This window comes from Megalobrama amblycephala, linkage group LG5 (assembly GCF_018812025.1).
Source record: "Megalobrama amblycephala isolate DHTTF-2021 linkage group LG5, ASM1881202v1, whole genome shotgun sequence".
NCBI classification, from domain to species: Eukaryota; Metazoa; Chordata; class Actinopteri; order Cypriniformes; family Xenocyprididae; genus Megalobrama; species Megalobrama amblycephala.
The window spans coordinates 8,122,333-8,140,162 of NC_063048.1; the positions used below are offsets into that span (position 1 = coordinate 8,122,333).

General features: G+C 38.1%; 1 protein-coding gene across 4 annotated transcripts in view; it reads left to right on the top strand.

Annotated features, from left to right (window-relative positions):
* The window catches only part of LOC125268391 (connector enhancer of kinase suppressor of ras 3-like), a 92,753-nt gene that overhangs the window by 12,536 nt on the left and 62,387 nt on the right, over window positions 1–17,830 (top strand). For all 4 annotated transcript variants that reach the window (XM_048190556.1, XM_048190555.1, XM_048190553.1 and 1 more), the window contains exon 2: window positions 15,476–15,639. In XM_048190556.1, the coding sequence (XP_048046513.1) occupies window positions 15,476–15,639 (164 nt within the window). The remainder of the gene's footprint in view (window positions 1–15,475; window positions 15,640–17,830) is intronic.

Sequence of the window (17,830 nt, forward strand, 5' to 3'; positions counted from 1 at the left end):
ACCAATCAGAGCGCATTGAGCTTTTCAGAAGGAGGGGCTCCATAAAGTCCGAAATTAAACAGAGCGTTACTGACAGACTGGGAAGACAGGTGCTGCAACAATGTAAGAGGTTTTTTTAACATTCAAGCATGAAAACCTATTCTAGTTTGCAGTTTGCTGAAGGTCAACAAATGGACTGTGGTCACAATGCACATTCAGTTATGACATGTCCTATCCTGATATCTTGGGCAGATAGTAGCAAAGGTGACAGGCTTTACTTTTTAGCTGGTTATGACATGAGCTGAGAGATTGAACAGACAAGGATGATAACAAGTCTCATGAAAACATGTGTAATGTGTTATACTTCCTGTCTTTCTGTCCTAATTTTGTTTGTTGTTGTTGTTGTTGTTTTGTGATAATTAACAATCTGACACCCTATTTTCCATTATTTTTTTTTTTTTCCCCTTCATTTTCAACCCATATTACATTGAATATCATTTAACATTTTCATTGTTATTATTAAAGGCATTAAAAATTCTGTGGAGTGGAGTCACCAAATAGTAGGCTGTAAGATTTACACACATTACTGTTGATTCATTATTTTTCTTTCCTTATGGAACTAAAAATGAATCAAACAGTGTGCCTCTGGTTGGAAATCACTGCAGACAATTCACAATTTTCACGCAGAACAAAATTACTAGGGGTGTGCACGAGATCTTGCAAGATTAAAATGTGACAAGATTGTTGGTCGGGGTGAAAAGCTGTCTTGTGATATTGCCATGACAAAGTGTGAGCGTTAATTTAGGATAGAATATGCCACGCTATGTTTACATTACTCCTCCATTGTCATTTTGCTTTTTATAGAAATAAAACTCATTTAATTCAGTTTGATAACGGTCGCTTCAGTCCCATCCAGATCGTCCAAAATAAGCAGCAGAGTCATACTTAGTGCAGCAGGAATCAGAGTTCACAGATCACGTGACTAGAGTAAGTGGCGTGATGACTGACAAGACCATGGCGAAGGATTCGTTGCATAACAGAGCCTAAAAGCATCTAAAAAAGCGTAAACAGAGCCTAACTAACATCTTATCTTGTAGAGTACATGCTCAGCATTTGGTTTCTATTTGCACTTTGAATATTGATCAAGTATTTTGATTATGGTTGCACACTTGCACTTATTGTTTGCACTTAATAAGACTAAGAGAAGCCTGTGTTATTAATTTTTATTAAAAGTGTTTTTATTTCTATGATCAATTTGTGGAAAGGAGTTCAGTTAGGAGGTCAAAAGTTGTAGAAGCTCATAAATCATGTACAGATCTGAAGAGACTCAGGTGAAATCATACAGGAAAGAAGCCAGTCTGTTGAGTTTGTGGCAAAAACTTTTACAGTGCTTGCGTATTGTTGTCTTGTACTGCATATGATAATTCATACTCAGAAAGAAGAACTGAAATGACATTCATTACAAGATGATCAGTTAAAACATTTCAAATGCACTTGCAGACTATTTTTCTAGTCATGTATTTTGTCATTCAGGATTTCTTTAAAATACTGTGTAAAAGTCTTGTCTCATCACGTTCTCGTGAACTCAATCTCGTGTCTCGTCTCGAGCTAATTGTCTCGTCACAACCCTCAAAATTACCCATTAAGTGTGGTGCATTTTTCTTGTTCATAGATTTGTTTTCATCAGTTATTGACATTACCGAGCTACCTGTACAGCTCTTGTTTTGGGTTTGGAGTAGTTTTTCTGTAACTGTAATGACACACTTAAGTAATTTTGTTTAAATACAACAACTAAACAGAAGTGCAGAGCACAGTGTCGTCGCCCGTGGATACGCAAAAAGAAATTGGAGTATTCTTTTATATTCATTATTGTGTCTTGGCCTTTCAGCAGGAAGATCCACAGCACATTCCCTCTCCTCAGAGGAAAGGTTTATGTTATCTCTATATTGGGTCTGTTTGCAACATGCAAGTTAAAATATGATGCAGGAATTTCATAATTGTGATCTTTTCCATTGGTCCACTGCATGTTTTATGCTAAAATAAGGGTGTGACAAAGTAGTTGTTAAGATATGGGAAGGTTTGTCTCTGTAATTATGGTTTGGCAGAAGGCGATGTGGCAAAGTTTGGTAAGGGTAGACCCGGTCACAGATGCCTTTTTGTTTTCAAAGCTACTTCTGATTACAGGTCTTTCATCCCCTAGTGTCTGCACTGTTCAGCCACAACAATTACTGTATAAGGAGTTAATGAGGAGATTTTGGCAAGTGTGTGATCACTAAGCGGCTCTTACAGGCAGAAACCCAGTTTCTGTGTGCAGACAAGTGGAATGTGTGAAACCACCTGCATTGTATTATGTAAATTCAAATTCATATAAAGAAGTGATTAAATGAAATCAGGAATTGCTGTTCTCAAAATGGAAGTGAAGTAGGGAAGTTCTGCCAGTCACCTTAAGCACCTTTAGTATTGTTTTTGATGTGCGTGGTTAGCATATAGACATACAGTCCAATGCAAAGCCTTTTGAAGTATACTTCATTTGAACTCATGCTTAAGCACAGGCGGTCCACGCATGCCCACTAAAAAGTTTTATCTTTGTTCAGTGTCTGTGCTATTTCTCTTCAGAAGTTATGACCGATAAAATGTCTTTGTACTTTTTTTGAAGTAGAGTTGCAGGATTCTCTCTGCATAAATTGTTTTTGTCTTCTTTTCCATTTCTTCTTTGACTGTGAACCAGTGGCTGGGACTGGGGGCAAATAATACTAGAAACATTCACAAGCACAGTGCACAGACTGGTGTAGGCCCAAAATATACTTCATTTTTGATGCAAATGCTTGGCATCCGGAGTGTACAGCTGAACACATGGTCTTGTAAAGTGTATTCTGTTTTGGTGCACGAACGTGGGCACTTGAAAGTTTCATCCTTGTTTAGTGTCTGGGATTTTTCTCTCCAGAAGTTATGACCGATAAGAATGTCATTGTACTCTTTTAAACTAAAGTTGTGAGAATCTCTTAACCCTATAATACAACCGTTCTTCAGCGGGGCATCTATTGTTGTTGCGTCCAGAGTAGGGCTGCACGATTTATTGCAAATTTATCGCACACGATTTGGCAAAGGCTGCGATTATTTCATGCGTAGTAGGGCTGGGCGATATATATCGCATGCGATTGTCACGCACATTTCGTCAGTAAAGCCGGTTCCCTGATTACCGCGAAATCGCCATCACCTGCTTTCAAATGGAGCGGCATTTGAAAGCAGGTGATGGCGATTTCGCGGTAATCAGGGAACCGGCTTTACTGACGAAATGCGCGTGACAATCGCATGCGATATATCGCCCAGCCCTAATGCGTAGCTTGTCAGAGTTGTACGTCTCTGTGATCAGTAGTAAATGCTTCTCAATCTGAAAGCCAGAGGGCGCTCTTGGGCAGAAACTGCAAATGTGCCTTGCTGCCGAAGTAGAACACGCATCATTCCAGGAAATCTTATACAATCGCTGTAGCTGAATAAACAGAAGATTGAAACGTTTTGATTGATTAAACATGATTAATAAGCACACGACTGCCATATTCTGTGTAAGAAACCACTTCATCTGACAGAAGGATGCTCAACTGTTATGAAGTGAGTTTGGAGTAAAACATATTATTAAATGTTTTCTTTTGTTGGACATGATGTTAATAAATGTCTGGAAAGATGTTTGACGTGTGTTGTTTTTTCAATTGCACATTATAAGCGATTCAATCTTTCAGATGTTTTCAGATGGATTAGCATTTGGAGCCATAATTCATTGACAGGCCACGCATAAAAAAATAATTGCAGCTATGCGATTTCATAATCGCACTAAGACAAATCATTTAAGCGTGATTTCAATGGGTTTTTTTCAAATCGTACGATTAATCGTGCAGCCCTAGTCCAGAGTAGATTGTTGTTATTCCATTTCTTAAGTTTTTTTTTTTTTTTTTTTTTGACTGTGAAACAGCAGGCCAAGACAGGGTTGCCACCTTGTGGACCTTGTTGGATTAGAGCAAAATAATTCAAGGCATATGCTCGAATTGTAGTAGTGTTATCAAAAGTACCAACTTCGGGAACTAAGTCGGAACTGAAATTTTAAAAATGTGCCGATACCAGCATTTCATTCATTCACTGTTGAGTGGATTCTTAAACAACTCTGATTGGCCATTGTGTTCATGCACATATATGTCTATGATTGGCTACAATTATCAACGCTTCAAAAACATGTTGTAAATAGACAACTTTGATACTGTTTACCGAGCGCTTACACAGTTACACATGAAGCATTTTGAAAGCAGGTGTCTTATCAGGGGATCCGTCTATCCATCTATATATTAGGGATCCACTGATAAACGCCTGCTTTCAAATGCTCCCGTGTGTATCTGTGTAAGCGCTCATTCCAGAGCATTAAAAGTTGTCTATTTACAACAAGTTTGATCATTGTAGCCAATCACAGACATATCTGTTGAGTGTGTGAACACAATGGCCAATCGCGATCTGGTCGCCCGATTAGCAAAGAATTTAACAATATTCTATTAGTTATTCCACAGGAAATCTGTTTCTTTTCCTAAATCTTCATTCACGCCGGGGATTATAAACGTTTCTTTCGTTCGCATTTAGGCCTATTATATTTGCATTATTTACTGTGGTAAAGTAGAAAAAACACTGTAGGACAAAAACCTTTTTGCCGCTCGTGTCCTTCATCCCTCTCAAAGCGCAGAGCAGTAGGCTAAGTTATATCAAAGACTATAATAACGGGACTTTGGCTAGGCCTATATGACGCATCTTTGTGTGGAAATAAAAAAACGAATGCTTTTTGAAATAATATTTAACTTTCTTATTATTTAGGTTACCATTATTTACTGATATTTATTTCATAGTTTTCAGGCTGTATGTGTTGTTAAAATAAACATGCACGTCTGTTGCCCCTGTTGAAAAAAACAGCATATGTTGGTAAGGTAGGTTTTGAAGCTGGTATGCTGGTTTGAGCTTGTTGATGCTGGTCCTACGCTGGGACCTTCCAGCATATGCTGTTTTTTTCAACACTATACGGATGTTTGAGCATTTTTTTTTTTTCTTTTCAAAATTTATTTAATTGAGGTAGCCTATACATACACACACAAACATAAACACACACTCCAAATCATATTTAATTTTAGTTTTTAAAATAGGTATATAAATAGGTATTTAGCTATATAAAATAGTAAAATAGTTCCAACAGATTTTGCTGTGGTACCGAAATTGGTACCAAGAACCGTAAAATTTTCATGGTATCGGTACCAACTACTGGAATTTTGGTACCGTGACAACACTAGTTCCAGTACCACCTACACTAAGACCTCCCCTAAACCTAGCTGAAAGTGTTAACAAAAGCAAACGTGAGATGAATAAGCATTTGCCGAAGCTAACTATGTCATTTTTGGGTGCTTCTGCAAGACTTTGATCTATTTTATCGTGACTCGTGTTTCACGAGACTCATATTCAAGCACTCTGCAAGTGCAGTGCTGTATCAGGTGAGCTACGGAGCAAGTTTACTACATACAATTGGTGCTGATTATGTGAAACAAAGGTTAAAATGTTTTAGTTTTCAAATCGTGCACTATGGTCAAAGTGTTTCGAGGCCTATATTGTGCAAGGAACCGTGCCTCTAATCATAATTTGTATGAATAGGAATAAAAGTTTTTATTTTACTGGCTCTAGTGTTCATTTTATTTTTAGGGGTTTTACAAAAATGTAGACCTATTAAAAAAAAAAAAAAAAACCTAAAAAAAACTTTGTCTATTATCAGTTAGGATGTTGCCTTAGAAGGTTTGACGGTACAAGAAATAAGACATCAAGGCAGCTCACAAGTTTTTGGAACAAAGCTTGCTTCTTTACAGAATAGTAGGAAAAATAAGTCTTTAAAAAATGTGCTGTATTAAAGGACCTGGTCAAGAGGTAATTCTTAAACTCACTGACGCAAAACTAGTCCTCCTTCTTGTCAGTTAATCCTGAGAGAGTTTATGCATGTAACCCTCAGCAAACCTGTCAGTTTGTCCTTAAGGTCTTTTTTGCTTCTCTTCCACCCTGTCTTTTCATCTAAAGTGACAAACATGATAGCAAAAGCAGCCATCTGCCCAAGAGCATCTTCTTTATGCCTGTCATTCGAAAAGCTTTTTGTTTCTCTTTATCTCTTTTATCTTTCATTTCAAGGATGAGGGTTTAAAAACCCTACCCAAATGCCTTTCTTTTCTTTGGGATTTGTATTTTTGCCAGCAAATTTGCAAATCAGATTAATGGCATTGATTGTTACATAAGCTGCTGTACACCAATCAATACAAGTGACTTTTTGTTAGATCGAAGCTCCATGCCAGGAAAATTGGATCTAGTCTCTTTAGCAGATCCCGTGAGAAGATATCCATTTTGTTTGATATCCAGGCAGCAGAGTTTTGTCTGATACCCAAGACAAAAATGTTTTTTCAAAGTTGTAAAACAAAGATTACTGGGGTATGTTTTTACAAGAAAATACTAGGGATGCATGATATATCGGCCACCATATCGGTATCGGCCGATTATATGTTCATTTGTAATGCTATCGGCCTGATAAGAAAATTTGCCCGATATATTAAAGCTAATAAATAGTGGATTATTTCCTTTAGATAAGACAATATATATATATATATATATATATATATATATACACACTGTCCTCCATTATGGTTTTGAGTTGCATGAAATATGATTGAAATAACTTCACAAAGAAAAATACAGTTAAGTGCAACATGTACAGCGCAAGTCTGTCATTAAAGCTACATAATATTATAATCATGTGATTGGGACATGGCTTTTAATGATTAGACTTTTGATTTTGTAATCAGGCTCTCAAAAATTATTTAAAAGTTTTGATTAAATTTATCAGCCAATATATTGGGTATCGGCTTTCAAATAGAAAGTGTTATCGTTATTGGCCAAAATTTTCATATCGGTGCATCCCTAGAAAATACTATTTTAGTCTTTCTACTTCAAAATTTCATTTTTAATTCAATGTGTTACTTGTTACAGTTAGTTTCTTGTTATCTGTAATTAATTAGTTGTGAAATGTTCCAGAGTGAAAATTGTTTCAAATGAAATGGTACACCAAATCATTTTTCAGTGTTAAAGTCTTTGCAATTGAAATGAAGCAATGATTATAAAAAAATGAGCAGGGTTTATTGAATAATCTTAGTTGTGTACTGAGAATTTTTAGATCCATAAATTTTTCAAATCTTGACACATACAATGGAATTTACCACTCAGCACTTGTCTTTTTTATTTGATTTATTATATTTTTTTACACTAACCATATCTCTGCTGCTCTGTTTACTCATTTGGTTGTTGCGTCTAATGAGAGGTTTTGCACACAAAGGATTTTTTTTCTAATTATTGCCTTCACAATAACAAACGTCTATCGAGATAGCACCATTGTGGAATTCCCACAAAGGGTCAACGCCCAAAAACAATGGACATTCCTTCATTCCCCTCAGGTTTACTGGAAATCTCAATAGAACGAGAGAGAGAGAGTTCCAGTGGCAGTGGCTATTGTACACGCTGCTTATGAAGGCACGGAGTTTGTGTGGAGAGAGGGGTCAGAGTCCCACTGGGAGGCCCTTCATTCTGGATGGTGGAAGGGCTTTCTCTCTCATGTAATCAAACCCCTGAGAACCACAGCCTGCCATTCTGTTGACATGGGGCCTGTGTGAGCGAGTCTCACACTAAGAGAAGGGTTAGATCCGCATTATACAGAGAGCTGGGGGCACATCCCGTCAGAACAGATGTGCAGGTTTTAGTTTCAGAGCACAAGGTGTTGGGTTTATCAGTGATCACATCAAAGTCTGTTAGAGCAAGAACAAGGTTTGCAAAAACATGACTTTAGACTGATCCAACTGTGTAATTATCCAATTTTGATCAGGAACATGATACTTTAACAAGACTCAGACAAAAGCCACAGTTGAGGAAAGAACATGGTGTAGCTGAAGTAAGTGTTTTTTAGTAAGGGCTAAGGTGAAAAAACAACCAGGCCCTTATTTGCTCTGCAGATATTTGACCTTTTTTTTTTTTTTTTTTTTGCCGGAGACACACAAAATTCATAATAACCCTTGGTTCTGTTGTGGTGTTGGGCGACGCAATGGGAGCCTATCTCAAAGCAATTTGTACGTATTTTACGAGGTGGCTATTTCGTACGAATTCGTACGACCCTACATATATTTTTGGTACGATTTGTCTTGAACCCAGTGACTGGTAGGTTTAGGGGCGGGGTTAGGGGAGGTCCTTCCTTGTGACACTTTTTGGAGAGTGAGGTCCTACGAATTAGCTACCTTGTAAAATATGTACGAATTGCTGTGAGATCAGGTTGGAATCATGAAATCCAGTCATAAAAAAATGGAATTGACTGTATAATATGGAATGTTACAGAATTTGGGATGAATAAATCAATATCTTTAAGCATGTTTATAAATGCTAAAAACTAGGGATGCACCGATACCATTTCTTAAGGACCGAGTATGAGTACCGATATTTTTTTTTTCTGGTACTCGCCGATACTGATTGTCTCAAGATGCACACCAGTGATGTGTTTTTTCTTTGGCATGTTTATAAAAGCTACTTAAATGTCCTAATTTAACTAAGGCCTAATCCTGGCTTAAGGGACTTCCACACCGAATAGTTCTAGGAACTCAGGTATAGATAGTTCCCCAAGAACTATTTACTCCCCCGGGCCATGTGGTTGTATTCGCACCCGGGAATAGGAAATCTGAAGCGTCCGACAGCGGGCATCTTTAAGCGAGGCATTTACCAACACTAAAAACCGGTGTAAGGATCGGAGCTGTTTGTTGTTTGTCGTGGGTTTCGTGATAACGGAGATGGAATGTAAAACGCATTATTTACTTGACAAAAAGAGCAAAATGTAGGGCAGAAGCCTGGGACACATTGCACGATATTTGTCTGTCCCATACAAAAGATTGCCATCGTGAAACAATCGTGGCTCTAATCAGTGATCTTATGTCGTAGAGTGAGAGAGGTTCAAAGTCGGCCGTTTTCCCGGTCTTGCGAACAAAGATAGCCTACGATCATTTTCTGTGAGTGTCAGAAATCCAGCATGATCAACGCACAGTGTGTTTGCTGCTACGACCAGCCAATAAAAATGTGACATGAAATAAACGCGACATGGCGCCAAAACTTAAACCCCGCTTACCTCAAGCTCTTTTCCCTTCTTATTTTGCTGCTTGCTTTTTATTTTCAGCACATGTAAAATCTGCAACTGCCAAAGTGTGATTCAACCATAGACTGTAAAAAAAAGACATGGTGTTTTTGTTAACCACTAGCGCATGCTGATGACATTTTATTCTTCTATAGAAACTTGCATCGAAGCCTACGAGTCAACAGGTGTCATCATCGTACAGTCTACATGCATGTCGTGCCCAAGTTTAATGGATCCATGTGGCACAGTGTGATATGTAATGATCTTAACGGATTGCAAAAATTGTGCAGTGTATCCCAGGCTTAATAGACGAAATCTCAAAACTTTTAGTATTACATATCATCGAGGAGGAGAAAGAACACAACCCTGCAGACAACAGATAAATGCCGTTATCGCCGTTTTCCATGTTCGTGAAGTAAATATGTTTACACGGCTTTTTAAAAATGCCGGGTGCTGGTGTTTGACGCTCACGTCACTGATAGTTCCTATAGTGCTGGTTTAGACCCAAGTCTAATTTAGTTCCCTAAAAGGAGTTCCTAGAACTAAAATCGTAAAAAAGAGCAAAATCCGGGTACTTCAGCCAATAGTTCTAGGAACTATGATAATGTTCCTCGTGTGCGAAAGCCCCTTTAATCTAAAGGCAGGAACACACCAAGCCGACGGTCAGTCGTCGGGCAGTTTTTGTTCGTCAGCCGACTAAGTTTTCTCAGTTACCCCATTTCCACCAAGGCAGTTTGAGTGCTGGTTCGGAGCCAGAGCCTAGTTTCAAATCAGTTCTTTGTCTTTCGACACACAAAGCACCAGCTCCGAACCAGGAAAGAAGGTTCGTAAGTAGCACCAAAACGTTGCTGGGCTAGAGGTAAGAACCACTTGCGTCAGGGGCTGGGGGCGGGGTTACTGTGACCAACAAGAAACTTGTGACCGCCATTTTTGAAATAGCAGCTAATCGAGCTAATAGCAGCTCACTTGTAATCTCCGTCTATATACAAATTACGGCGAGCCGTGTTTGGATGCCAATGTAGGTTCGCAAAGCCATGAGCATCAACAGTAGTGAAACATCCGCGATTGTTGATAGAAGGCTTGTTCGAGATGCATCGGAGCAGCGTGGACCGATTCGGCGGGTGCCGCGGATCCGCGGGAGCGTTTGTAGAGCATACGACTCCTTGTGCTTTTATCGTTCTCGCAGAGCTTTGATGTCATGCGCCGATCGCTATGCGAGAAGCCGATGCATCTCAAACGAGCCTGGTGTGTTTGTGTTTGGCGCTGCGGCGCTAGCTTTGCTGTGAAATATGAGACGTATACAGTGACGTAAGACCTGGCTCTGTGCTGCTCTCTAGCCCATGGAAAGGCAAACCGGTTCTTAGAAGCCTCGTCAGTTGAACCAACTCCGAACTGGCACTAGCACTAGCTCTGAACTAGCACCCGGTTCATGCTGGTGGAAAGGGGGTAAGTTCCGCACCGTCGGCTGAAGTTGGTCCTCGTCGCCTTTTTTTTCAGCCGATTCGAAATGTTGATTCGGCGTCGGAGCTCGTCGGTCCATCTGATCATTCTGATTGGCTGTTCAGATACTGCCACCTGCTGGTACAGAAAGGCATTTCATCTCACGCAGGCGCAGAACTGATGTGCTACTTGGCCGTCGACTGTCTAGCGTTGGTTTAGTGTGTCAGGCCAACTTTGGACACAGACGCTGTTGACGTGAACCAACCCCACAGTCTGCTTTCATCGCCACTAGTTCGTCGGCGTTGGCTTGGTGTGTTCCAGCCTTAAAGGGTTAGTTCACCCAAAAATGAAAATTCTGTCATTTATTATCGCCCTCATGCTGTTCCACACCCGCAAAACCTTTGTTCATCTTCAGAACACAAATTAAGATATTTTAGTTGAAATCCGATGGCTCCCTGAGGCCTCCATAGGGAGCAATGACACTTCCTCTTTCAAGATCCATTAGTGTACTAAAAACATATTTAAATCAGATCATGTGAGTACAGTGGTTCAATATTAATATTATAAAGCGACGAGAATATTTTTTGGAGTGCCAAAAAAAACAAAATAACGACTTATTTGGTGATGGCCGATTTCAAAACACTGCTTCAGGAAGATTCGGAGCGTTATGAATCAGCGTGTCGAATCTGCTGTTCGGAGCGCCAAAGTCACGTGACTTCATCCGTTGGCAGTTTGACATCTGAATCATGATTCGACACACTGATTCATTATGCTGCGATGCTTTCTGAAGCAGTGTTTTGAAATCGGCCATCACTAAATAAGTCGTTATTTTGTGTTTTTGGCACTCCAAAAATATTCTCGTCGCTTTATAATATTAATATTGAACCACTGAACTCACATGAACTGATTTAAATATGTTTTTAGTACATTTATGGATCTTGAGAGAGGAAACGTCATTGCTCCCTATGAATGCCTCACGGAGCCATCGGATTTCAACAAAAATATCTTAATTTGTGTTCCGAAGATTAACGAAGGTTTTACAGGTGTGGAACGGCATGAGGGTGAGTAATTAATGACAGAATTTTCATTTTTGGGTGAACTAACCCTTAAAGCCCTGTCTGTGAAACCAGGCCATAGAGTCCTATCAGACAATCCACACACATCACAATGAGGGTGATGTGCACACCGTCTATGCGTCACTTCATGTGTTTTCTGATCAGGTGGCTATCAGATCTTGAAAAGACCAGGTATTTTCACATTCCAGACAAAACTGGAAAAGTGTAACCTGGTTGTTGAAGTCACATATGTAAATTTTACTCTTCCCAAAATGGTAAAGAACGCTACTTCAGCACGCATCACCACAGATCAACACGAAATCTGCTGCAAATTAAACTGAAAGTTTGGCATGGCATCTTGAAGCTCAACACAGAGTCGTCTTCATTCAGAGTACTGAGAATAAATGATCTTACCAGTGCTGATGCCGCTTTCTCTCCTATTGCAGACAATCTTTGAGCTTGAAGTTAGCTGATGATTAATAAAATGAAGCTAATATATCTGTTGCTTTCATTGATGTCAAATCCATGGAATTTGCATAAAGCATGGAATTGAAGAACAGATTCCTTTTCATTTTGCAGAGACACATTTATGTGGTAAAGTGTAAATGGAACGTTTTAACTCATTGGATCAGAAAAACACATTAAGAAATCCCACTGGAAATCTGTTACTCAAAGTCTAATATAAACCTGAAAACAAACCAACTAAAGGATTTTGACAACTTTAAAACAAATTGGCAGAGAGATTTACTCAGAAACTTAAAACTTCATGACAAAAAGGTTGCCGACTAGTGTCTGAGTATTAAACCGCAAAATTGATACTGCCATTTAAATATGAAGTCTGCATGTTTTGTGTGTCTGTGAATGAGCAGCATAGTTTTGTATAAAGTATATTTTATATAAAGTGCAACTTCATCATTACAAAAGTTTATCATGGATGCTTCTCAGCACATTCAGCAGTACGTTTTAACCATATTTCAGACAAGACAATAGAAGCAATTATGAAATGACAAACATGTACTGAACTTAATTAGGTCAGAAAAACACTCTAAAGTCCATTTATATTAACATTTAATATAAATATAAACTATAATACATTTTCATTTAATTGCTAAACTAACATGCAATTCAGTGTCCGAAAACATTCACACTTAAGTATAATCTTTTAAAGTATATAATTTCCATAATGAGTACTCTTTGTAAAAGTATACTGAAGTGTACTTCTTTTCCACAAGGCAACGTTCACTGAAACAGCAGAGCCTCAACTTTGTTTGAGATTTCCAAAGATAAATGGAGGTGGACTGTGTATTGAATATTAAGGTCAGTGATTTTGTCTGGGCTGTCAAGCCGTTGAGTCCGAGGGCACAGGGCCAGACCTTTGCAGCTGCTCTCTCTGTAGTGCCTTTGACTGGGTGAACAGTGAACGCCCATCCCCCTCTCGTCCCACAGGAACATCCTTCACCGTCCTTCACTGGTGGTGCAGCCTGGGTGACTGAGTGCATTGTGTGTCTGTTGGATGCTCTTGTCAACATGTCAAGAAATCAGACATACATTCCTTTGCTAGCTCAGCAAATCCTACTTGTAACTAAGTTTCATGTGATTTACATCAAAAGGAAACAGAAGCAGGAAATATTTCCCACATTTCCAAACGGATCTACACGTAAAGAAACTGAACAAGGCATAACAAAGCCCTGAAGAATCCAGCTAAACCAGTCCGCTGACATTAGTTTCCTTTGAGCTGTGCGTTCTTTGAGTTGGTAGGCTTGCTGTAATTATAGTTGACCCTTTGCAAAAACAACAAAACCTGTCGATTGTTTAACCAGCTTGACACACATGTACACACTCTAGCAGGTGGAAACAACATGATGTTTAGTGTCTGAAAGCTCTACACACCTGTTGCAGTGTCAAAGAAGGAAGCACGTTGTTCTTATAAATACCTTATGTAGCTATCTTACTTAAAAAGTCTCTTATACTCACCAAGATTGCATTTGTATGATCAATAATGCAGTAAAAACAGTAATAATGTGAAATATTATTTCAATTTAACTGTTTTCTATTTAAAATGTAATTTATTCCTGTGATCAAAGCTGAATTTTCAGCATCATTACTTCAGTCTTAAGTGTCACATGATCCTTCAGAAATCATTCTAATATGCTGATTTGCTGCTCAAGAAACGCTTAATATTGTTTAAAACAGTTGTGCTGCTTAGTGTATTTGTTTAAACCATGATGTTCTTTTGTTCTTTTTTTGACGTACAAAAAAACTTTTATTTAAAACTGAAAAATTTTTTAACATTACTGTCACTTTTGATCGATTTAATGGCTTTCTTTAAAGTATTAATTTCTTTCAAAAACTTTTTTTTAATACCTTTTTTTTTTTTAATTTTCCAACTCCAAAAAGGTCTTACAGTGCATTCAAGTTCATTGTGTTTTACAGGTGTTATCACCGTTCCCCCATAACTTTTCTTAGCAGTCCTTAACAATCCTTAAAAAGTCAAAAGTCTTACATTTTATGGGCCATTTACACAACACCTTTTTCAACTAAACACATAAAACTTTTTATACGTTTTGGTCATTCATTTATATGATAACAGCGTTTTGGGGCTTTAAAATGCAAACTTTTGTAAACTATACCATTATCATCTCCGTGTAAACTACAAAAACATCAATTTGTGAAACTGGTGATGTCATGCGAATACGTGTTCAGTCTATATGTGCGTAGTGTTTCTTTACAAAGTGACATCGCCAACTACTGGCCTGGCATGACAAATACAGCATTTTTAGTCATTTTCGCGGATCCATGTGAACAATGTTGTCGTCTGCACGTGAAAAACTTTTCCGTTTTTAATACATTGTTGACGTTTAAACTTGCACTAAGTTTGATGAAAGTTGAGGCCATAAAAGGTCTGAAATGGTATAACAGAAGTCTTAATTGAAATTTTAAGATGTCTTAAATTTGGGGGCGGAGAAACAGGAATTCAGATATGGCCTAATATGATTATTATGCTTCAAAGGGAAATGATTTAATTCAATATGAGCACTGCACATTTAAGTCAAAACAATTAACACTTTCCAGTGCCAATTTTTTTGGAGGAAACTTTCAAACTTTCAGTGCCACTTTCCAATGCCCAGAAAGTTACTAAAGACATATTATGTTATTAAGCAACGAGAATACTTTTTGTGCACATTTCCCCGCAGCATTTTGAGCATTTTTTTCACGCACTCAACAGATATGACTGTGATTGGCTTCAATGATCCACTCAATTATCAAGCGTTTGAAAGCACATGAAAGTGTATGAAAGCATTTTGAAAGAGGGAACCTTTGAAAGCAGGACCAGTGGACCAGTCCGGTGATAGACACCTGCTTTCAAATGCTGCCGTGTGTATCTGTGTAAGCGCTCCGTGAAGAGCATCACAGATGTCTGTTTACAACATGCTTTTGAAGCGTTGATCATTGGAGCCAATCACAGGCATATCTGATAAGCATGTGAACACAACGGCCAATCAGAGGTGTTTAAGAATACACTCAACAGTGTTCAAAATGCTAGAGGGAAATGCTGGTATCGTCACATTTTTAAAATTTCAGTACCGACTTGTTACCGAATTCAGTACTTTTGACAACACTATAGACATTTTATTTGTGCAAGTTTTAAAAAAGGGCTTAAATTTATTTGATAATTCTGCAGATACCCTGCAGTGTAAACAGTGTGGCGCTATCAGAACAATGATCTGATGTTTGTGATGCAGAAGTTACATTCTTTACCTTTCTCTTTCCTCTTCTTCATGTGAAGGTCTGGATGACAGCCTACAACAATATGTGCACAACTTTGAGAGAGAGAAGATTAATGGAGAACAGTTACTGAAGATCTCCCATCAGGACCTTGAGGAACTGGCCGTTTCCCGCATTGGCCACCAGGAACTGGTTTTAGAGGCTGTAGATCTCCTCTGTGCTCTGGTTAGTGTTCTTATTCACATTTGTTGTGCCTCTAAATTATGACCTCTTTATTACATATTTACTGTTGTAAAAGATATTTAACTCCCTCGGTCGGTGGTCACGCCGGCGTGATCACCGCGTTTTTTTTATAACCAGTGTGAAAGAGACTCAAAATACTCTGTCAATGTTGTACATACAATTAAGAGTTATACACCATTTTAATCTGTGGAATATCTTCTTTGTGTACACTCAGAGTAACAACAAAATGTTTTTTGTAAAATAAAGAAAACTAACATGATGCGTGATCTCTCGTCTCCCTCTGAACGAACTCCAATCTGATAGTTCTCAGAAAATGAACTGTAACTTAGTGAATACTAATCACAAAAAAATTAGACTTACGTCTAAAAAAAACGTTGAAATGTCAGGTTTTAAATCGTGTAAGTCAAATCGAAAACAAATATTCTGTGTTTATGTAATCTGTATGAAAAGAGAGCCATGTCAGAAGTCCGTGATTCAGCTCATTATCCGCTAATGCGGCCACGCCCACGGAGCCAGCGCTATTCAGAGGCAAATTCAGAGGCAATACATGCATACATCGTCTCAATCGTGTATTTATTGTCTTGAAAAGTGTTTTGAATAGCCATAGTTAGCGATCTCTGGCCTCTGTTAGTTCGGTTAGTTCCTGGATTGCCTATTCTTCTTTAGCAGGCAATTGTGGACAAAAGGGGCAGAGCGCCCTCCGGCTGCAAGTATGAATTGAAAACACAGTATCCAGCACTCATAGTAATGACAATAAATCCTGAATAAATATTACTCCTCTGTATAGAAAATTGACAAACATATGAGAATCCATCAATATTTCTCCAAATGTGCATGCTTTTAAGCTAAAAGGCTATATGAAATGCCATAGAGGTAACATAATTGTTCAGACACTTTGCATCACAGAAATACATTATATTTTAAAGAATATAATAGAATACCATTATTTTAAATTGTAATAATATTTCACAGTATTGCTGTTTTTTCTGTATGTTTGATTTACACCATGATGAGATTTGAGACATGATCAACAGAGGGTTTTTTCACAGCCTACCTGTCTGGAAGAGCTCATTATTTATGCAGCTCATTAGAGCTCTTTATGCGATTCTTTTGTCTTCTCAGGTGAGAATCACCCATTATTCATGATTATTCACGCCTCCACGCATACTGTGTTTCTTGACCAAAGATGTTTTAGAAAATTTAAATCTCTCTATTGTTTTATATGAACAAGCAGGCAGCATAATTTTTACCTCATTTTGAAGCAAAAACTCTAGTCTACAACCTCAAATACACAGAAGTCTTGTGAACAAAGATTTAATATATATTTTTTGGCTTTATTTCAGTGACTTAAGTTTTTTGTTTTTTCAATAACCACGCATAAACGTTATTCCTTCGAAAACACAAACATGCATACATCGTCTCAATCGTGTATTTATACATGTTCCTCACATATTATTGTAGCCTAGTTTGTGCTGAATACAGTGTAATGACACTTTTTCCATTAATATGTTTATGAACAACTGAAAAAAGCACAAATGTCAGGGCATGTCAAAACTTCTCCAGGGCCCCAAAAATCCTCAGACCCCTGAGGGTTAAGGACTGCTAAGTTAAACTTTACTAACCAACTTTATATTAGGCATCTTTTACTACTATGTACAGTGTGTTTGAAAGCCTTGGTGAGCATAAGACATTTCTTTCAAAAAAAAAAAAAAAAAAAAAAATTGATCGGTCAGTAGTATTCAGCTTTAGAAATCTGCTTAAGACATGTAATGTGCACTTCTGGCTTTGGAATAATAATGCTGTTTACCACAAAGAACAGTATGATTTTGAGCGGGGGGAAAAAAGCAAACAAGGAAGTCATTACATGAGAATTGACTATGGCTCAGACAGACATTGTTTTCTATGGATGGGTGTTGTGTGGTAGAAAATTCAAAGACGTGATATGAACACATGGAAATGCTTAGGTAGAAGGTCTTGGTGGCTTTGACTGATGGTCATGTCAGTGCTTGTAAAAGATACCGTACATCCTACTGTCCAGCACTGAATGCTATAATTGTGCCCAGACCCCTAGCATCAAAATCAGACAGTGGCCACAAATCTGTTTTGGTTCCCCAAAGAAACTTTCAGTCAATGGAGTGGGATTTTTTTTTTAAAATAATCTAAAGAACCTTTT